General features: G+C 39.0%; 1 protein-coding gene across 1 annotated transcript; it reads left to right on the top strand.

Moving 5' to 3' along the window:
- Positions 1-971: 971 nt before the first annotated feature.
- LOC129475584 (NADH dehydrogenase [ubiquinone] 1 alpha subcomplex subunit 2-like) lies at positions 972-1414 on the top strand. Its single transcript, XM_055267731.1, has one exon. The coding sequence runs from the start codon at positions 1004-1006 to the stop codon at positions 1301-1303; it is 300 nt and encodes a 99-aa protein (XP_055123706.1). The 5' UTR covers positions 972-1003; the 3' UTR covers positions 1304-1414.
- The last annotated feature ends 21414 nt before the right edge of the window (positions 1415-22828 follow it).

The following is a 22828-nucleotide window of genomic DNA, read 5'->3' as shown; positions in this document are numbered from 1 at the left end:
TTCAATCCTATCTTCTCCACCACCATCACCACCACCATGACCATGCATTAAAAAGACCACACTTTACCATCATAACTGAAGAAAGTGGTCTTGAACTTGAAATCCTGTTTACAAAATGCCAAGAAATTGGGGAAAAGTTAAAGCAATTGCAAACAAAGCTACTGTGAAAAGAAAACAGGAAAGGCAATCCATGATATTCTAGCTGGTAGGAATTCTCACTCCAAGCCAGAAAAAAAAAAAAGAGTAAAACTCTCCATTTCATCCTAATATTCTGCAACACTGAGACACCGGTATTTCTACAAAGTCCAAATGTGGTCACTGACCTACAACAATCTCTGGTAAACAACACTGTAGAGTCCCAGTTCCCCAGTTTCTTGAGAACAACATCTAAGAGCAGGGAAGCACCCGCTTGGGGCCAGAATTTCAGGTGCTCACAGCTTCAGTGGTTTACCTTTGTGTGTCTATTCTTTGAATGATGGCTTCTCCAAACACAAAGCATGTCTAACATTTTTTTTTTTTTTTTTGAGACAGAGTCTCGCTCTGTCGCCCAGGCTGGAGTGCAGTGGCGCAATCTCGGCTCACTGCAAGCTCCGCCTCCCGGGTTCACGCCATTCTCCTGCCTCAGCCTCTCCGAGTAGCTGGGACTACAGGCGCCCGCCACCACGCCCGGCTAATTTTTTGTATTTTTAATAGAGACGGGGTTTCACCGTGGTCTCGATCTCCTGACCTCATGATCCGCCGCATGTCTAACATTTGAAAAGGAAATCTAAATTATGTGACACTCAAAATCTCTCCCACAGTTTTCACTACAGAGTAAAACTGTAGGCAACAGGAAATCTTACTTCTTCCTTGAATACTTATTGCAGAAGGAATATCACAGCTGCAGAAGTCATAGAAAGAAATGCTAGGTATTTCCAAAGTCACATTTCACAAGTGAGAGTTTGAAAAATGAGACACTTAAAACATTTCAGACCTGGAACTGGGGACTTCGGTGTTAGCAAGGATGGCGGCGGCCGCAGCGAGTCGAGGAATCGGGGCAAAGCTGGGCCTGCGTGAGATTCGCATCCACTTACGTCAGCGCTCGCCCGGCAGCCAGGGCGTCAGGGACTTCATTGAGAAACGCTATGTGGAGCTGAAGAAGGCAAATCCCGACCTACCCATCCTAATCCGCGAATGCTCCGATGTGCAGCCCAAACTCTGGGCCCGCTACGCATTTGGCCAAGAGAAGAATGTCCCTTTGAACAACTTCAGTGCTGATCAGGTAACCAGAGCCCTGGAGAACGTATTAAGTGGTAAAGCCTGAAGCCTCCACTGAGGATTAAGAGCAACAGCCCCAGAGCCTGGGCTCTGCTGGACTTAGTATAATGTGAAAAAAATGTGTTCTCCTATTCCTCATAAAGCTTGTGCTGTAAAATACTTTCTCAGGGTGTTCTTGTCCTCATCTACCCTCTACCCCTTATTGTGCAACCACTGAGGCAAAGTAGCTTAATATAAAAATAAAACTTTATTCAGTCTCATCAAAAAAAAAAAAAAAAACATTTCATTTACTGTGTATCTCCAAATGGACTTTGGGTGATATTTGATTGGCACTTATAAAATTTTTCCACGGGAGTAATCATCTCCTTTCTCTCTCTCTCTCTCTCTCTCCCTCTCCCTCTTCCTTGGTCTCTCATTCTCTTTCTCTCTCGCTCTGTCTCCCTCATTCCACATTTAGAAAGGCTTGGTGGCTTGGAGTTGCCTGCTGACACTCCAAACCACCACGCACCTCCAGGTCTACCAAGCTTTGAAGTTGCTGAGTGTCTGGGTAATGCTTCATCAAGGACTAACTACATCATATTTTATTACGTGAGGATGGTTAACAAGATGAAGACTCATGAGGGCAGCCTCATCACACTGGATATTAAAATATGCAACAAATTCACTATCAAGAGTATTGGCCGGCGTGGTGGCTCACTCCTGTAACCCGAGCACTTTGGGAGGATGAGGCAGGTGGATTGCTTTAGGTCAGGAGTTTGAGACCAGCCTGGGCAACATGGTGAAATCCCATCTCTACTAAAAATACAAAAATTAGCCGGGCGTCGTGGCCCAAGCTACTCTCAGGGCTGAGTCATGAGAACTGCTTGAACCCAGGAGGTGGAGGTTGCAGATCGCCCCACTGCACTCCAGCCTGGGTGACAGAGGGAGACTCTGTCTAAAAAAAAAAAAAAAAAAAAAAAAAAAAATTATCAAACTGGCATAAGAATAAAGAAACTAATGGAATAGAATGGAAAGTAAAGAAATAGAGCCAAAGATATATAGAAATGTAGTATAGGATGAAGTTAGACCTCATATCATTTGGACAATAGTGGACTTTTTAAAAAATGGTATTATGAAAAATGTGTGCAGCCATTTAAGAAAAGGTAAATTTAGATCCACCCATCACACCATACTCAAAAAAGAATCCTCAATGGGACATATATCTAAAGTTTTAAAGTTTTTTTAAAAAATGAACTACAAAAGAACTAGCAGGAAAGCTGGAAATTTTTTTCTATGACCTGGATGGAGGAAAATGGCTTTTTATGACACAGAACCCATATCAATAAAAGAAGACTGATAAATGTGAGTACATTTTTAAAAACTCTACATTGCATAAAATGTCATAAGTAAAAAGCCAGTGACAAATAACGTGGAGATATTTGCAGGGTTTATAACGGATAAGTGGCTAATATTCTCGATATATAGAAACTTATTTGAAAAAACAAGGAGGAAAGAGACATGTTTTTAAGAATAGGCCAAAAGCACAAATAAATAACTAACAAAAAGACCTTTTAACAAACTAACACAGGGATAGAAAATCAAATACTGCATGTTCTCACTTATAAGTGGGAGCTGAATGCTGAGAACACATGGACACATAGAGGGGAACAACACACACCGGGGCCTTTCAGAAGGTGGAGGGAGGGAGGAGGGAGAGGATCAGGAAAAATAGCTAATGGGTATTAGGCTTAATGCCTGGGGGATGAAATAATCTGTACCACAAACCCCCATGACACAAGTTTACCCATACAATAAATCTGAACTTGTACCCCTGAACATAAAATAAAAGTTAAAAAAAATCAAATTAGAAAAAACAAATGACCTTAAGCATATGAAAAGAGGTTGAACTTTACTCACAGTGAAAGGAATGCAAATGAAAACAATATTTTTAGAGGGGAGGCTCCTCATGAATTGTCATTATAAAAGGTTGCATTTTTGATCAGAAGAATCAGAAATGGTGGGACCATTTAGGGCCAATACTGCAGTTGACTTGTGGTTATTCCTTTGTCTCTTGGAGATTTCAGCTAATCCAAGCAGTTTTCAAACCACTGATATTCTCTTGAATGTAACTTTTGTACACTGTTGGAAATACACAGACCAACACGCTCAATATTTGCATTGCAAAAATGCACAAAGCTACCTTGATTTTTTCATTAGTGATGACGTGGGTTGTTAAATTATCTCCTCTATAATTGAACATAGTGAGTATTAGGCTTTTAGAGTGAAATGACTTATTACTGTTTTTATAAACAAATGAAAACCTGATGGAGAATTATTTGGCTTGCTGATAATATATTTCACTCTCAGGTAAAGGTAATTTTATGTTCAATTAATCTCAGGAGGAGGGACCAGCTGTCTCACCTAAGTCCCTTTTGCCAATTTATATGTATTGTTGTTTCAAGTAATGACCTGACCCGAACTGTCATTAAAAAAGCACATATTTAACCAAATATTCTGTCTCCAAGTAGCCCCTATGTCTAGCCTGGATAGTTCATAAGAATTTTTAAATGAGTAAGAGCTGTCTGAAGTATGTTTCCTGCTGTAAAATATACTCTTAAAAGCACCTATGAGTTTATCATGGGTATAATTGATAACGGATTGTTAGTAAATCATTTTTTAAATTTCCTTGCAATGAAAGTATTTTAATTCTTATTTTTAATTGTTCCTATCAATGCAACATAAAAAGCTTTCTGATAAATTTTCTGTTGACAATGGTTAGAAATGTGTAAGTATGGTAAAAATCTTCACTGATCAAAACTCCCAATTTTTTTTTATTTAACAAGATTCATAAGAAAGAGGCAAATATTTAGGGTTTTAAACAATCAGACCCTAAAAAAGTTAGGATGTATACTCTGCCCTAATTCCTATCTTCCCAATTTTTTGTTACAAAAAGTAATTAAAATTGAATTTTATTATGAAAATATTATAAATGGATATAAATGTTAATGAATTATGAGTGCATATAGGACTGTCATAACATATATTCACTGTATAAATATATCTTAATTTCTTTTAAAAATGAGTTCAAGGCCAGGTGTGGTGGCTCATGCCTGTAATCCCAGCATTTTGGGAGGCCGAGGCAGGAGGATCACTTGAGGTCAGGAGTTCGAGACCAGCCTGGCCAACATGGTGAAACCCCATCTCTACTAAAAATACAGAGATTTGGAGGGCATGATGGCACGTGCCTGTAGTCCCAGCTACTCAGGAGGTTGAGGAATGAGAATCGCTTGAACCTGGGAGGTGGAGGTTTCAGCTAGCTGAGATCATGCCACTGTACCTCAGCCTGGGCGACGAAGCAAGACTGTCTCAAAAATTTTTTTACAAAAAGAGTTTAAGTATATTTACCAAGATTCATCATTTGAAAATAGATTATTGACTGGGAGTCTATTAAGGAAGAATATGTATACAGACACAACTTAATCTTAAATTTATGTTTTTAGAGAATTGGAAAATCATTTAGATGATATGATAAATCAATAAAACAGAAAAGATAATACAATTTGCTTGATATATACTTTCTGCTAAAATAGAATTTCTTGTTTAACATGTTCAGTATATTAGATCATAAATATCATAGGTCATCAAATTTGAAAATGGATCGAATCAAAGTATTCTGTGGTACAAGTCTAATTTTAGACAATTTAGCTTTTTATTTTTGCCTGCATCATACTCTGCACCCATCCCCCATACTCTTATATACCCATTCAGTCTATCTTCTGACCTGTCATGTAGAGGACTCTGGATTGGAATTAAGCTATTGGCTTCTTGTCCCGTATATTCTTCTAATTACTATCAACTACCTGTACCTTGACTTTATCACCTGTAAGATGAGACATGAGTTGGTCAACGTCAGAGATGCCAACTTTGATTCGTCCAATGTCAATCTATGATCAGCTAGAAATGGCTACATTACATACTTTGCTGAGAAGAAACATAGGCTTAGTTGGAAACAGTATTGATTATTTCATCTGCACAGAAGCCTAAAAAATAGGCTCGTGGCATATATTCCAAATACCTGTTCCTTGTGTCCTGCAAATGTCAAGTTAACTCTGTGTGTGTGTGCGTGTGTGTGTGTATTTATGTGTAGAAGTGAAGTTTTTGTGTATTTGTGGGTCTATTTCTCAAGTATCTACTCTGTTTCCTGGATCTGTTTATCTATCTTCACGGCAATATTGTGATGTCTTGATTACTATAGCTTATGTATATCTTGAAATTAAGTAGTGTTAGACCTTCAAATTTGTTCTTATTTTTTGTGGCTATTCCAGATTTTTAAAATTTACAAATAAATTGTAGAATAAGCTTGTCAATTTTGAGAAAAAAATTAGCTGGGATTTTGACTGGGATTGTGTTGAATCTATCAATTGATGTGGGCAGAACCAATATCTTGACCACACTGAGTCTTCCCAACCATGAGCAAAGCATATCTCCCCATTGATTAAGGTTTTCTTTAACTTCTCAGTAAAGTTTTGTAGTTTTCAGTGTACAAGCCTTTCTTGCACATCTTCTGTAGGAATTATCCCTAAGAATTTCATATTGTTGATGTGGTTGTTGTTAATATTGTTTCCTTAATTTCAGTTTTCAAATGCTCATTGCTAGGATATAGAAATACAGTTTATTTTGTCTGTTCTTTATCTTGAAATGTTTCTAAATGCACTTAATAATTATAGTAGCTGTTTGGTATATTCAATCAGATCTTCTACATGGATGACCATGTCATCTGCAAAGGAAGACAGTTTTGAATCTTCCTTTCCAATCTGGAGAATTTTCATTTTCCTTATTTTACTGGCTACAATCTCCAGTACAATGGTGAGTAGAAGTTGTGAGAGCAGACATACTTGTCTTGTTTCCAACTTGCAGGTGGAGGGAAAGAATAATTCACCATTATGTTATTAGTTGCAGGCTTTATTTAGATGCTCTTTATCAAGTTGAGAAAATTGATTCGTTTTCTAATTTTGATAACAATTTTAAAAATCAGGAGTGGATGCTGAATTTCAATAATTATTTTTATTCAAATATTAAGGCAATTTTGTTTAATGTTAATATGGCATTGGTTAGTTTGAATGTTAAAACAACCTTATATTTTTAGAATTATCCCTTCTGGTCATGATTTAATAATCTTTTTATGTAGTTTTGCTACAATTTGCTAAAAATGCATGTAGAAATGTTGTCTCTATGGTTATGAGGAATATCAGTCTGTTGTTTTCTTTCCTTGTGCTGCCTGTTGTGCAATGTTATATGATAGTATACATCCACTTTTCCTTCCCAGAATATGCTATCGTTGTAATGCATTTTAGTTCTAAATATCTTATAAACCTCACAATACATTCCTATTATTTTTCTTTAATCAATTATCTGTTTAAAACACATAAAAAGATTAAAGTCTTATAGTTTTATCAATTATCTACCATTTCTGCTGCTTCTCCTGCTTTTGTGTACAATTCAAATTTCCATCTAATATCAATCCCTCTGCCTAAAGGAATTCTTTGGACATGCACTGTACTGCATGTCTGCTGATCACGAATTCTTTCTGGTTTAAAATGTTTAGAAGTGTCTTTTCTTCAGCTTTGTTTGATTTGAAGATATTTTTGATGGGTATAGAAGGCTGTACTTATTATCTGTAATAAGTATAGACTTATTTATTTTTGAGACAGAGTCTCTCTCTGTCTCCCAGGCTGGAGTGCAGTGACGCGAATTCCACTCACTGCAAGCTCCGCCTCCTGGGTTCACGCCATTCTCCTGCCTCAGCCTCCCGAGTAGCTGGGACTACAGGCGCCCACCACCACGCCTGGCTAATTTTTTGTATTTTTAGTAGAGACAGGGTTTCACTGTGTTAGCCAGGATGGTCTCCATCTCCTGACCTAGTGATCCACCCACCTCAGCCTCCCAAAGTGCTGGGATTACAGGTGTGAGCCACCGCATGTGGCCTAAGTATAGACTTATTATCTGTAATAAGTATAGACTTCTATAGCTAGCAAAAACATAGATACTTATTAGAAGTACAGTAAGTATGTTTCTTCTCTTTCTTTTTACTTACATTATTAGTGACAAGAAATCCAAAGTTATTCTCATCTTTGTTCCTCTATACATAATGTGTTTTTTTCCTCTGGCTGATGGTTATATTTTGTCTTTATCACTAGTTTTGAGCAATTTGATTATGATGTGCCTTGGCAGTTTTTCTCAGCTTTCTTGTGCTTAGAGTTGGTTGAGATTACTGTGTCAATAGGCTGATAGCTTTTTCAAATTTTTTGAAAATTTCTGGCCGTTATTTCTTCAAGTTTGTGTGTGTGTGTGTGTGTGTGCCTGCTCCCCTTTCTTTTCCTTTGAGTATTCCAATTACTCACCTATTAGGATACTTGAAGTTGTCCCAAAGCTTACTGATGCTCTTTTCATTTTTACTTTTTTTTCTTCTGTGTGTTTCATTTTAGACAGTTTCCATTGCTATTCATTCAAATGCACTAAGCTTTTTTTTCTTCTTTTTTTGAGACAGAGTCTTGCTTTTCACCCAGGCTGAAGTGCAGTAGCGCGATGTTGGCTGACTGCAACCTCTGCCTCCCGGGGGTTCAAGTGATTCTCCTCCCTCAGCCTCCTGAGTAGTTGGGACTACAGGCGCCAGCCACCACACCCAGCTAAATTTTGTGTTTTTAATAGAGACGGGGTTTCACCATGTTGGCCAGGCTGGTCTCCAACACTGCGACAAGCCCAAATGCTGTAAGCTTTGAATGCCAGAGACGGTGAATTTTACCACTTTGGGGGTTGGGTTTTTTTTTCTTTAATTCCTCTAAAATTTCTTAGGTTTTATTCTGGGCTTGAGTTAAGGGATTTTGAATGAGATTGATCTCTTAGAGTCTTGCTTTTCAGGTTTGTTAGGCAGGACCTGATTAGAACTCAGGTTGTTGCTAATCTTTTCTTCCGTACTAAAGCAAGACCAACCTCAAAACTTTATACAATGTCTCATGTATTTAGGGAAATTTTTCCTTCTGGCTGGTGAAAACAGGCATCATTTACAGCCCTCTGTGAAACTTGAACAGTGTGCTGATTCTTTTGGATGTTTATATCTCCATCTTTGTGTAATCTTCTCACGTGCATGCTGCATCAGCAATTGGTTAAATACTCAACAGGGACACTCTGCAGGCTTTTTTTTTTTGAGGGGGCAGTTCTCTGTACATCTCTCTTCTCTCCTGTAACCTTGTCCTTCAAATTCTAGCTGCCTTGTTCTCTCTCAACTATCAGGTTCATCACTTCGAATCAGACAGTCCACTGGGTTCTGTGTGAGTTCCCCTCCTCGTACTATTGCCTGGAATCTCTCTCAGTGTGGGAGCTATGCAATCAAAAGTACTCACCTCATTTATTAGCTCTCTTTCTGGAATCACTTATCTATTGATTGATATCCAGTGTCTTAAAAACCATTGTTTCACATATCCTCTTTGTTTCTTTCTGATGGGAAAGTAATTACCTGTTTACCCCCTCTTAGCCAAAAGTGCAACTTCTACATTAACTTTCTACACCTAAATTTATATAAATCCCAATGAAGAGAAAATCTCTGCAATGTTTGATTTGATTATGAGAAATATGAATTTTATATATTTGAGAATTTTTCACACCAATAATCTTGCCACCCAGCTACTTTCTCAAATGCAAAGGTGCATTAACTACTGCCATCAGTCCAAGTTCTCACTGGTTTATCTACAATGCAGAAACGATACGGAGCCATGGTCAGGCAGCCAGACTCTGGTTTGTATCATGGTTCCAAAACTCGTCTGCTATGTTAAATTGGGCAAGTTACCCATGCTTTTCATGCTGCCATTTTTATTTTATTTTATTTTTATTTTTTAGAAGAAGTCTCCCTCTGTTGCCAGGCTGGATGGAGTGCAGTGGCGCGATCTCGGCTGACTGCAACCTCCACCTCCCGGGTTCAAGCGATTCTCCTGCCTCAGCCTCCCAAGTAGCTGGGATTACAGGCACGTGCCACCACACCCAGCTAATTTTTGTATTTTTAGTACAGACGGGATTTCACCATGTTGGCCACGATGGTCTCTATCTCTTGACCTCATGATCTGCCCACCCCAGCCTCCCAAAGTTCTGGGATTACAGGGGTGAGCCACAGCACCTGGCCCATGCTGCCATTTTCTTATGCACAATGTAGGGAAGGCAATAGTACTGCTTTGTTAAGTCATTATGAGGACTAAATGAGTTAGTATTTGTAAGACCCTTTGAACACTTCCTGGCATATAATAAGTACCATACATATGTGGTTGTTTGAAAAAACGGTAAATCTAAAAAGGAATTATAAATGTTGCAGTGGAATAATGGGAAAGTACTATCTGTGATTTCAGGAACCATTATGTAGACAAATAGCTCTCTCATTCCAGTTGTAATGGTTTTATCAATAAATTATGCTTAAATCTTTTATAGCATTATATCACATCAGTACTTTTTAAATGGGTCATCCTGACAAGATTGAAATTAAATCATTAATCTTATTTTTAATTCAGAATTATAATGATACTTGCGACTAAATACATACAGAGTAATTATCCGCCCTCCAGCTACTTACTAACAAAAAGAAAAGAGCTTTTTTTTCTTTTCAGAGGAAAAAGATAAACATGTACTTAAAGGGAAAATGTTAAATGGTCTGATAGAGGAATAAGGTCAGTGGCCAGAAATGAACACATCTAGTGAATTTAGGGGAAGGCATTTCTTAACATCTCCTCTTTGAAATTGGATGTGTATCAGGTATTTCCCTGGAGAGCAGGACAAAGAGGCCCGATTTTTCAAATGGACCAAATGAAGAACTAGGAGTAGAATTCTGATTACCCAATCATTTTCTGCCTTGAGCCCTTTTGCGTATAAATGTTCATATTGCCCCTTCCACCATTCTATAATTTCAATCCAAAAGTTATAACCTAGAATCATCCAGATGTAGCTATCTTATGGATTTAAAGGAGACATGAGTTTTAGTGAACTCTCTTTGAGGCTCAGAACTGGACACGAGTTGGGAAAACATGGTCCTATCATAGGACATTTATTTGGGCATTTTTATATTGTTTGGATTCTGAAAGGTCACTTGACTCAGAGCAAGAAAGTTTGGGTTTGATTAAGTTTCAATTCACCCATATGAAATGGTGAGATCCAGGTCATTAAATGCTGTATAAACTCGGAGAAGTCAGCGAGGAGTGGATAGACTTCAGTGGCTTTGTAATGTGTTAATTTGGCTTCACTGAATTAAATTTCCAAGAACTCTCTTTCTTATTTATTTCCCCTTTCTGCATGAATCTCCGCAAGGGAGATTCTTGGAGGATGAGGAATGTAGAAAGAAAGCAGCAGCCACTTTGCAGGTCACACACTTAGTCACAGATCTGCTGAATCACCTTGTTAGCATGAAGCAGCAGCCAGGTCTGCAACTGCCCCACCTGTTCCTGGATCCTCCTTCGGCATCTCTGATTCCTAAGCCAGGTGTCTGTGTTTAGCTCTGTAAGGCAGGCTTCTGGATTCTGCAGTTCTGCAGTTCTTCATTACCAAGGTCAGAGGCAACGATAAGACATATGTTTTAGTCCATCTGTCTTAGTCCATTTGGGATGTTACAATAAAATACTATGGACTTGGAGCTTGGAAACAACAGAAACTTAATTTTCACAGGTCTGGAGGCTGGGTGTTGAGGATCAAAGCACTGATAGATTCTGTGTCTGATGAGGACCCACTGGTCCATAGATGGCTCCTTCTTCTCGTGTCCTCATCTGGTCAAAGGAGCAAGGGAGCTCTCTGGGGTCTCTTTTACAAGGACACTCATTCAATTGATGAGGCTCCACCTGCATGACCTCATCACTTGGCAAATGCCCCACCTTCTAATACCATCACCATGGGGATGAGGATTTCAACATGTGAATTTTGAGGAAATGGAAATATTCAGACCGTAGCAGCACCGTCTTTGTATGGCTCCAAGTCCCACTTGTGGGCTCCAGACTGCTCCCAATCTTTCCCACTTCACGGGCATCTTCCCTTCCTGACTGCCTGCCCTATAGACGTTTGGCTCCAGCATTAAATTTGCAAAGACGACAGGCTTAGGTAGGCAGCTCAAACAGTTCCTCAAGTTGTTAAAGTCAAATCTCTGTAACAAATACATTATTCGTATGTATATGTATATATATATATATATATATATATATATATATATATATATATACACACACACACATATATATACACACATATATACATATATACAGACGCACATATATACATATATACACACACATAACTTTTCTAGGAGTTCTGCTTTGATGACATTACCCTGATTGATTTACAGGAAGAGGAAAAATCTGGGAGGCATGGTAAATGTATGAATGAGTATAATGCCACCAACAGTGAGAATGAATACTCTCCTGTCATTGTGATGGGACTTGAAACTTTGCTAACTCCAGGTATCAAATCAAGGTGTCCACTCGGGTAGGTTTATTCTTCGACAATTTGGAAAAAAGGAAAAATGATCACCAGTGAAACGACCAGCTGGAATCCTCTAATTTAATAATTAACATCAGGAAAAATGTTTTCAAATGTCAAAAAATGAATTTTTTTCATTCTGTATCATATTTGTAGACATAAAACAGGGAAAAATGGGGCTTTCTCCCTACTGCTTTAAAAAAAAGTAAACTAATATAATAGTAAATTATTGATTTTTTAACAGACAAGAAATTAGATAGTGATAATGATCACTTTAAAGATTTTTCTCCCTTTGCAGTTGTTCAAAATAAAATAAATAAGAAGACACATATCTTAGGATGAGGACGTAGCTTCAACATTTCAAGGAATAGAGTCTTTCAAAGCATTGTTTCTCATTTTTCTTTTTTCTTTTCAGATGGAGTCTCACTCTGTCACCCAGGCTGGAGTGCAGTGGCGCGATCCCAGCTCACTGCAACCTCTACCTCCGGCGTTCAGGCGATTCTCCTGCCTCAGCCTCCCGAGTAGCTGGGACTACAGGCACTCGCCACCATGCCCAGCTAATTTTTGTATTTTTAGTAGAGACAGGGTTTCGCCATGTTGGCCAGGCTGATCTCAAACTCCTGACCTCAGGTGGTCTGCCCACCTTAGCCTCCCAAAGTGTTGGGATTACATGCCATGTTTCTCCATTTTTAATGGGTATATGAGTCACCTGGAAAACTCTTTCAAATACAGATTCCATAATAGGTCCAGTTTGCATCCTGAAATTTGGCAGTTTCTACAAGCTCTCTTTCAAGAATTATACTTCCAATAGTAAGATATACATATGTATGTATAAAATATATACATATATGTAATATATACACACACACACACACACACGTATATATATATTTTTATTCTTAAAGGCCAAATAAAAAGGATAACTCTAATACAATAGGAATTTTGGAGGTGTGAGTGGGTGGAAACCTTAAAAACCCTTAGATCTCTGCCATTGCATGGATGCAGTATTTGATCTCATCTTTGAAGCAATCACATTGTTCTGCCTCGTAGCCAAGATTCATTCTGTGTCTGAATTCTATAGCTTCTCTGCGGAAGTCTGGGCAGAGATTTGAAAACGTGCCTTTATTTTATTATTTAGAGACAGGGTCTCACTCTGTCGCCCAGGCTAAAGTGTAGTGGTGCAATCACAGCTTATTGCAACCTCCAAGTCCTGGGCTCAGGAGATCCTCCAACCTCAACCTCCCAGGTAGCCGGAATTATAGGTTTCACCGCCATGCCCAGCTAACTTTTAAAAATGTTTTGTAGAGATGCAGTCACCCTCTGTTGCCCAGGCTGGTCTCAAATGCCTGGCCTCCAGCAACCCGCCTGCCTCAGCTAAAAACGTGCCTTTTAAACAAATTCCCAGATCATCATCTTTCTTTTCTGGGGACTACAGCTTAGCAACTACTGTTTTCTATTATTGTGTCCAGTTGGTTATTCACTGTCTTATTTCTTCTTTTTTTATTGTATGCAAATTAATTACCATTTAAACATTCTCAATTCACGCTCTCGTATGATACAAATTACCAATATATGCATATGTGCGTTGGAGGAGAAGAAAAGGAAAAGAGAAAAGGAATGACCTTCATCTAAAGAGAAACCTTCCTTTGCTTTGGAAATACATAATTTGTAGCTGAGCCTATGTATAAAAGAACATCTAGGAAAATTTTAACAGAATTTGTAACCATTTAAGAAAAAACATGCTCCACATTTGATTACATGTTAAGGCTAATTGATGTCGTCACTTTAACGTACCATTTTTGTATTAAAATATCTCGCCTTTAATTAAGAAATCTGGTGTGATACAAGGTACCATCAAGGACAGTAAATTCTTGTACCTGCTGACTCCAAGTAATTCTGAACAGGGCGTGGAGCCAGGAAATTTCCCTGGTGATCCGTCCTGACCAGGACCTGCCCGAATCCATTCATCTGGATAAGTAGAAACGGCCAGTCCTCATCAAGACTGATTTCTAGAGTTTTGTTCCTTTACAGAAATGGGAGTTTTCTCATAAGGGGACAGAAACCATTCATCAGAGAGCTAAACTCTATTAGTATTTTACTGCTTCTGTAGAAAAGCACCATGCATTTGCCAGCTTAAAACAACACAAATTTATTATCTTACAGTCTTGAGGTCAAGATTCTGACATGCTATCACTGGCTAAAATCAAGGTATTGGCAGGATATCATTCCTTTTGGAGGCTCTAGGGGAGATTATTCTTTGGTCTATTCCAATTTCTAGAGGCTACCCTCATTCCTTGACTCACAGCCTCCTATCCCCATTTGCACACCATGCTTCAGTCTCTCCTCCTTTCCTTCCCCTTCATTTGTCCTCTTTTTCTTCTGTTTTCTTCTCTCTTCTGCTCCTTCAAGGTAATATCCACTCTAAATACATACAGGATGCTAAACCCATTTTTATTGAATGAATAAATCAGTCAGGACTACCCAAAGAAACCCAACACGTTTCACATTTTTGGATCCAGTCATGTCTCCCAAAAGCATGCCCTTACATGGCAAATAATAAGTACATAATTCAAATCCTATGATAATTCCATTATGCATCCTTTTGGGTTTACGATGATTTAACTCCCCGTTTGGTCACAGCAGACCCAACCCCGGCATCGTTGTGAATTTTGTGATAGAATTGTAGCCATAAAAGTTCAGAACCAGAGGCAACTTTGGAGGCAGCAGGTCCAGATCCTCTTTGTAAAAGAAAACACAGAACCTCACGGTCACTGGCCTGAATGAAGATACCATCATGGTGCAGAGAGCCCAAGGAATAAAGTTCATTCACCTGAAACATACTCCCATATTCTTTCCATTACTTGACAGCTATTTGCCCTCTCCCCAAACTTCTACCTCTCCTATCTGTTCCTAAATGCAATTTAAGAAAAAATGCTCCTACCTCTACTGCTGTTTGGAGTAGAAACTGGCACAACTCTTTGGGAAAGCGTTTCAGCCACGTGCTTCAGCAACTGTGAAAATATTCATAGCCAAAATTCGAGATGCGTCAGAGGGTTCATTTTCCTAATTTCAAGCATCAAAGTTTGATAAGGTTTGGCTGTGTCCCCACCAAAATCTCATCTTGCATTGTAGCTCCCATAATTCCCACGTGTTGTGGGAGGGACTCAGTGGGACATAACTGAATCATGGGGGAAGTTTCTCCCATACTGATCTGTGGTAGTGGATAAGTGTCACAAGATCTGATTATTTGATAAGGGATAAACCCCTTCCACTTGGCTCTCATTCTCTCTCTTGCCTGCCACCACGTAAGACATCCCTTGCTCTTCTGCCACGATTGAGAGGCCTCCCCAGCCATGTGGAACTGTGAGTCAATTAAACCTCTTTCCTTTATAAATTACCCAATCTTGGCTATGTCTTTATTAGCAGCATGAGAACAGACTAATACACAGTTCATCTCCTAAACACCCCTGATATCACAGATACGCATAACCACAGCACTGTGACACCATCGTGGGCTGGGACTTGCACCAGCTGGGAGGTCAGAGATGCAGCCAAGCCTTGGTTTGTCCCCAGCCCAGAGGAAGGTTAAGGAAGGACAGATGCCAGCTCACCTGATCTGTTATATGTTATAGGAAATTATAATTAAGATACAAGAAGTGTCTCCCACCCTATTCCTACAACTGCTAGCTGATGTTGGAGCTCAAAAGGGGGCACAGGAATGGAGAGAAATTACTACAGACAGCTATTTATGGATGGGGATGGGAAACAAAACTTGACACAGTTCAGACTGAAAGTTTATAAAAGATGCCTGTTGTAGACTCCTGGGTCGATTTTAATTTCAAATGAGACCACCCCCTTATGCACCTTTGTGGGTAGTGGGGAAAGAGCAGGGAGATGGAATGAAGGGGCTGAAACTGGAAAGCTCTTTAACTTTAGAAAACAGACTCATTATGGTGAAGTTCCTTCCCCTCACAAAGTTCATCTCTGCACAGTGTTTCGTATATTGGTCGCAATTAATTAACCCAAACCGTTACACTATCATTAACTAACGTCCGTATATTATTTAGGGTTCCTTCCTTTTTGCCTAACAGTCCTTTTCTGTTCCAGGGTCTCTTTCAGGGCACCCTACATCTTTAATCATCTTTTCCTCTTAGCTTCCTTTTAACTGTGGCAGTTTCTCAGACTTCCCTTGTTTTCAGTGATCTTGACAGTTTGGGAGAGTACAGCTCAGGTTTCTTTGTAGAATGACCCTTAATTGCAATTTTTCTGATGGTTTTCTCATGTTTAGGCCAGGGTTATAGGTTTTTGAAAGAAAGGCAGAGGTAAAGTACGGTATTAATCACATCCTAGCAAAGAAGCGTCCCACCAACATCACTTATTTCTGTTGACCTTGACGTTGATCACCCAGCTGAGGGAGTATTTGTCAGGTTTCTCCACTACAGTCATTTAAAAATATATTTAATACATACAGACATGTGCAAAGAAAGAATTAAATTACCTGTAATTGCACCATTGTTATCTACTGGGCATACATCTTTATAGTTATATCTATGCCTGTATCTATATCTGTAGCTGTGTATCTGCAGCTATGTTTACATACACAAAATCATTTTGACTTCTTTTGTTAATTCATATATTGCACTGGTGACCCCCTCTGTCATTAGTTTTCCTGGAACACTATCATGAAATAGTTGCATTGGGTTTCAACTACTTTTAGTTTTACCCCAATTCTCCATTTGGGGTATTCAGTGTCTGTCCACCTCTTCACTGTGAATAAACAAAACTTGGAAGAACATACAATTAAATCTTTGCACGCATCAGTGACTATTTGCATAACCTATGTTTCCAGGAATGGAATTGCTAAGTCAAAGGGTATTCATTGAGTATTATTACAAGGTGAAAAAATAACATGTTGGTAACACTGTGGAGAAAAAGGAGCGCTTATACACTGTTGGTGGGAATGTAAATTAGTTCAGCCACTGTGGAAAGCAGTTTGGAGATTTCTCCAGTAACTTAAATAGAACCCATCTGAAAGTTTGAAGTGGAGGCAGGACTTCTATGTTGCAGGCTGGAGGCAGAAGTCCTTCTTCTTGGGGAATCCTCAGTTTTTGCTTTTAAAGCCCTCAATGATTGAATGAAGTCCTCTGTTATAGAATGAATGTGCATGTCCCCTACAAAATTCATACATTGAAATCTTAATTCCCCAGGTGATGATGTTAGGAGGTGAGGGCTTTGGGAGGTGATGAGGTGATGAGGGTAGAGTCCACAGAAATGGGATTAGTGCCTTTATGAAAGAGACTGTAGAAAGCTCCATCACTCCTTCCACCATGTGGAGACACAGCAAGAAACTGCCATCTATGAACCAGGAACAGAACCCTCACCAGACACAGAATCTGGCACACCTTGGACTGCCGGCCTCTAGAACTATGAGAAACAAATGTCTGTTGTGTAAACCTCCTAGTCTATGGTGTTTTTGTAATAGCAGTTCAAGTGGACTAAGACACCCACACACATCACAGAGGGCATTCTGCTTTTGTCGAAGCATATTAATTGTAAATATTAATCATACCTTCATCATACCTTCACAGCATCATCGCAACTGGTCTCTGACAAAACAGGAGGGCACCGTAACCCTGGGCAAGTCGACACATGAAATGAAACAGCCAAGACAAGAAAGCAAAATCCCAATTGCATCGAGAAGCTGGAGCGAGAAAAGGATAAGTAGCAAAGGGTGGATAAGAACATGCCAGACCAAGGGGATAGCACCTGCAAATGCTGGGAAGAACAAAAGGTCATAAAGCATTCATTCAAGAAACCACTGCTTTCTGCAGGGACTGGAGCTCATAGTATTGACAGAGAAGCTGTGAAAGAAAGGTACAGGAGAGATGCAGGGCAGAGGGTCAACTTAGGAACTGGACATCAGTAGCCCTGTTGGCCTTGGTGTTGTGGTCTTACTAAAAGTGAAAATGTTTTACCACTCCATTGGAAAAAAATATTAGTGGCATCTGAAGGAAGTAAACGACACCCCACGGTTTCTGGTGGGAGATAAATTGCTGTAAGTTGCTGGAAAAAAAATACAGCAACATACAGGAAAGGCTTTAAACATGTAAATATGCTTTGTTTTTTAATTTCAATTTTTATTTTAGATTCAGGGAGTACATGTGCAGGTTTGTTACCTGGGTATATTGTGTGACACTGAGGTTTGTGGCACAGATGATCCCATCACCCAAGTAGTGACATTGGACCCAATAGTTACTTTTCTAAACCTTGCCACCCTCTCTTCCTCTTCATTCTACTAATCCCAGTGTCTGCTGTTTCCATCTTTATGTCCATGAATACCCATGTTTAGCTCTCACTTCTAAGTGAGAACATGCAGTGTTTGGGTATTTGGTTCTCTGTTCCTGCATTAATTCACTCAGGATAATGTCCCCCGGCTGAATCCATGCTGCTGCAAGTAACAGGATTTCATTCTTTTTATGGCTGTGTAGTATTCCGTGGTGTATATGTACCACATTTTCTTCATCCAGTCCACCATTGATAGGCCATTTAGATTGATTCCATGTCTTACTATTGTGAATACTGACATGATGAACCTGCAGACCAAAGAGCCAGAGGGCAATTCTGGGGTGACTCATCATGTATTCTGATGACATTTTCAAAAGAAAATCATTCCTTGGAGCCAGGTGCAGGAGCTCACACCTGTAATCTGAGATGGGAGGATTACCTGAGGCCAGGAGTTTGAGACCAGCCTGGGCAACACGGTGAAACCCCGTCTCTACAAAAAATACAAAAACTGAGCAGGACTTGGTGGTGCAGGCTTGTAGTGCCTGTAGTACCAGCCACTCAGGAGGCTGAGGTGGCAGGATCACCTGAGTCTAGGAAGTCGAGGCTGATCCGAAATTGTGCCACTGCACTCCAGCCTGAGTGACAGAGTGAGACTCTGTCTCATAAACAGAAGGAAGGAAGGAAGGAAGGAAGGAAAGAAAGAAGAGAGAGAAAGAGAGAGAGAAAGAAAAGAGAGAATGAAAAGAGAGAAAGAAAAGAAAGAAACAAAGGAGAAAAGAAGAAGAAAAGGAAGGAAGGGAGGGAGAAAGAAAGAGAGAAAGAGAAAGAGAGAGAGAGAGAAAGAGAGAAAGAAAAAGAAAGAAAAAGAAAGAAAGAAAGAAAGAAAAAGAAAGAAAGAAAGAATGTTTAGAGTGCATAATGTGCCTACGATTTCACTGGCAACAATCAACTCATTAGCTGTTATGGGCGCTTCTAAGAATTATATGAGGCAGGGGAATGCCTTGAGCCTGGGAGGTCAAGGCTGCAGTGAGCCCTGACTACATTCCTGCCGGGGTAACAGAACAAGACCTTGTCAAAAAAAAAAAAAAAAACGAAAAGAAAAGAAAAAGAAAGAGAGAAAAATCCGTAAACATGGATGAATATCGTCTTTTAACCCCTTTTCCATTGACTAGACCATTTTTACTTTGTAGGCCCTGGTAACTCATGAAATCTCACCTTTACAAGGAAAAGTCTCTCTTTTTTTTTCTGCCTCAGAATTCTTTAATATAATGTAGATATCTTAAGACTCAATGCACAAGACAATATGTTGAATTTTCACCAATCTAGAAGTGATGAATAGCCCTTTAAATATTCTGAAATCAGTTGAATTATGGAATGTTAGAGATTGCATAGGCTTTTCACAAGATAGAATCCCATCCTGGAGACTGACATAGCTTTGCCTAAAATATGTATTTAGAAAAGTTTTGAACTCGCGTCTATACATCATTAACTCACCCTAGTAAAGCACCTGATGACAAGAATGACATGAGTTAATGCCAACAGCCTGTAATCATGTATTTAAACATAGCTTTTATTTTGCATCCTAATTTCTTATGATACTTGAATGTTCTTTTGATTTCCTGTGATTTAACTTTTTTAATAATTCAACCTTGTGCATTTGTGCTCTCTGTGCTGGAAAGTACAGGTGGCATGAGATTGACAGACCATTCTGAAAACATTACATCAAGAAGAGCAAGTTTTGAGTGGACAGGGGACCTCAGAAAACTGAATGAGGGGTGTCCATTTTTAGTACAAGCTTCGCCAGCAAACAGCTATGTTCCTACCCATACGCAATGTCTCTGAAACCCAGTCTCCTTATTCCTCAAATGCATCTGCATTTTACCTGTCTCAAAATTGAGAGATTAACATGAGGTAATGATTATGAGACGCTCTTATAAATGGAAAAGTGCTTTCTAGTTGTAAGGTAGCATGACTGGTTTTTTTTTTTTAAGGAAACTGACAAGTTAATTAAGCTATTCAAGATAATTTTAAAATACCATTTGTTAATATATTTTAAATAAAATATATTTTATTTAAATAAAATTCTAAGATTACCACTCATTTGGTTCATAGCGCTGTAAATAAAATTTGTATTTTAATATCATGGAGTAAACCTAATGTCTGTTTTTAAATTTTTGGTCGTTGTTTTGGGGAAAGCATTAACATAGAATTTGAATTTTGGTAAATGTTAAATTCTATGAATGCTATTTAAAAATTCATAATTATCAACGTAAGTTTAAGATTATTTATTGAATAGTCACACACCACAGTTGAATGGAAATATATATGTCATATTTTGAACACACACCATGAACCGGATTTTATTTCTCTTTCCCCATGTATGGGAATCCAACAAAATTCTCTGCAGTACAAATACAAAAACAACAAGAGCTAGCATCATACGTAATAGTGAAAGGCTGGATGCTTTTCCCCTAATATCAGGAACAAGACAAAGATTTCTGCTCTCACCACTTCTATTAAACATTATACTGGAGGTTCTAGCCAAGGCAATTATGTCATTAAAAAAAAAGGAATAAAATAAAAGGCATGCATACTGGCAAGGAAGAAGTAAAACAATATCTATTTGCAGATGTCATGATCTTGTAACAAGAAAATTCTAAAGATGCAAGATCAATATTTAAAAAGTCAATTGAATTTCTATATGCTTCCAATGGATGATCCAAAAACAAAATTAAGAAAAATAATTCAAGTTGTAATAGCATCAAACAATAAAATAAATTACTTAGGAGTAAATTATAGAAAGCGGTACAACACTTAGACTCTGAAAAGTACGAAAATTTGCTCAAGGTAATTAATGAAGACCTACATAAGTGGAAAGGCATCTTCTGTTCTAGGTTTGGAAGACCTGATATTGCTAAGAAGATTGTATTTGACAGGGTGGTCTCCTGAATCACCACAATCCCCAACAAAATCCCAGTGGACTATTTCAGAAGTGGAAAAGTTGATCCTGAAATTCACATGGAATTGCAAGGCACTCTGAATAGCCAAATCATTCTCAAAAAAGAAGACCAAAGTTGAAGAACTGACACGTTCATTAATTGACGGATGGATAAACAAAATGTGATATAGCCAGGCAATGGAATAGCTAACCATAGAAAGGAATGAAGTACTGGTACATGCTGCAACATCGATGTGCCTTGAAAACATTATGCTAAGTGAAATAAGCCAGAAACAATACCACTCTTATTTGATTCTATTTATATAAATGTCTAGAACAGGCAAATCTACAGAGATCATCAATATATTAGTGCTTGCCTGAGGCTGGGGTTGTGGTGGGGTTGTGGTGAGGTTTCACATTTTTCTGCCCGCTTATATTCTAGCTGCACTGGCAGCTGAAGAGATGGTACCCACCCCGATTAATGGTGGGTCTGCCTTTCCCAGCCCATTGACTCAAATGTTAACTTCCTTTGGCAACACCATCACAGACACACCCAGGATCAACACTTTGTATCCTTCAATCCAGTCAAGTTGACACTCAGTATTAATCCCAAGGTTCTTCTGCCTGCTTTTATTCTAGCAACGCTAGCCACTGATTAGATGGTGTCCACACAGATTGAGGGTAGGTCTGCCTTTCCCAGTCCACTGACTCAAATGTTAATCTTCTTTGGCAACACCCTCACAGACACACCCAGGGACAATACTCTGCATCCTTCAATCCAATCAAGTTGACACTCAATATTAGCCATCACAGTATCCACTGGGCAGTTCCTTCAAACTGTGAAAATATCCTCTTCCTCATCAAATTTTCTACTCACTTTATCTATATCAATATGAACTTGTTGTTTCTCATTTCACTCAATAACTTATAATCCAGTAGTATCATGAGTTGTTTTGATACTCAAACTGTACCCAGATTGGCCAGTGGTAGCTTCTCCAAATTGGCTTGCGTCTTTTACCATAATCTCATGACTCTTTGAATATTTTCTGATATGTTATATTCCTAATTACCATCTTACACTGCTCCTGACTCAGCCCAGGATTCTGCAATTTTTCCAAGGAGCCCTGGAATCTACAAATGAATAATAATGTGTAGAAGCCAAAATCTGGATCCTCAATGTCCTCATTAACATTGGAGTGTCCTCATGCCCAGAGTCTTAGTGAACAAAACTAAAATATGTACACATATATACGATGGGGTCCATGGCTATTGGCCTCCTAAATGTTTGCTGAAAAATCACTGACATGAGGCAGATTGATGAAGAGGAGAAGAGGATACAAATTTATTTAATGTGTATATATGGGTGACATAAGAGTGAAGACTCAACTTCCTAATCAGGTCCAGAAGCTTATATGCCACCCTGAGATTACAGAAAGAATTAGGACTTGGATCCTGTTAAAACAGGTGGTGGGGGGGTGGGGGGGAGAAGAAGAATTCTATTGAGGGGCAACAAATACTTTGTAGGGAGAATGACAGGAGGGGAACAGAGATTAACTTGTAAAGAGTTCTCTTTGGAATTTAAATGATCCTTGGAAGACACTCATTATCGTGGTAAAAAGGTCTGCTGAGGTGTGGGGTTACATCTTGGTCTTTTCTGCGACAGATAAAGAGATAACAGGGGGAGGAAGAAAAAACAATTGTTTTCCTTTGGGGTCCTGAATTTTAGGCAGATCAGGGAACTTCAGCTTCCTCGGGAGAGAAGGTTGAGGAAGGAGGTCATCAGAGAGACTTTGAGGCTTCTTTAGTTCAGCATGTCAAAATGCCATATTTTGGGGTATTGGTTTCTGAGCCCCAGCAACAAGTGCCTATATT

Source organism: Symphalangus syndactylus, chromosome X, assembly GCF_028878055.3.
Source record: "Symphalangus syndactylus isolate Jambi chromosome X, NHGRI_mSymSyn1-v2.1_pri, whole genome shotgun sequence".
NCBI lineage: Eukaryota > Metazoa > Chordata > Mammalia > Primates > Hylobatidae > Symphalangus > Symphalangus syndactylus.
The sequence above is the reverse complement of the archived record's forward strand: the minus strand, read 5'-3'. Positions and strand labels throughout refer to the sequence as shown.

Excerpts from the sequence above, each read along its gene's own strand:
- LOC129475584 (XM_055267731.1), top strand. The coding sequence starts at position 1,004 with ATGGCGGCGGCCGCAGCGAGTCGAGGAATCGGGGCAAAGCTGGGCCTG.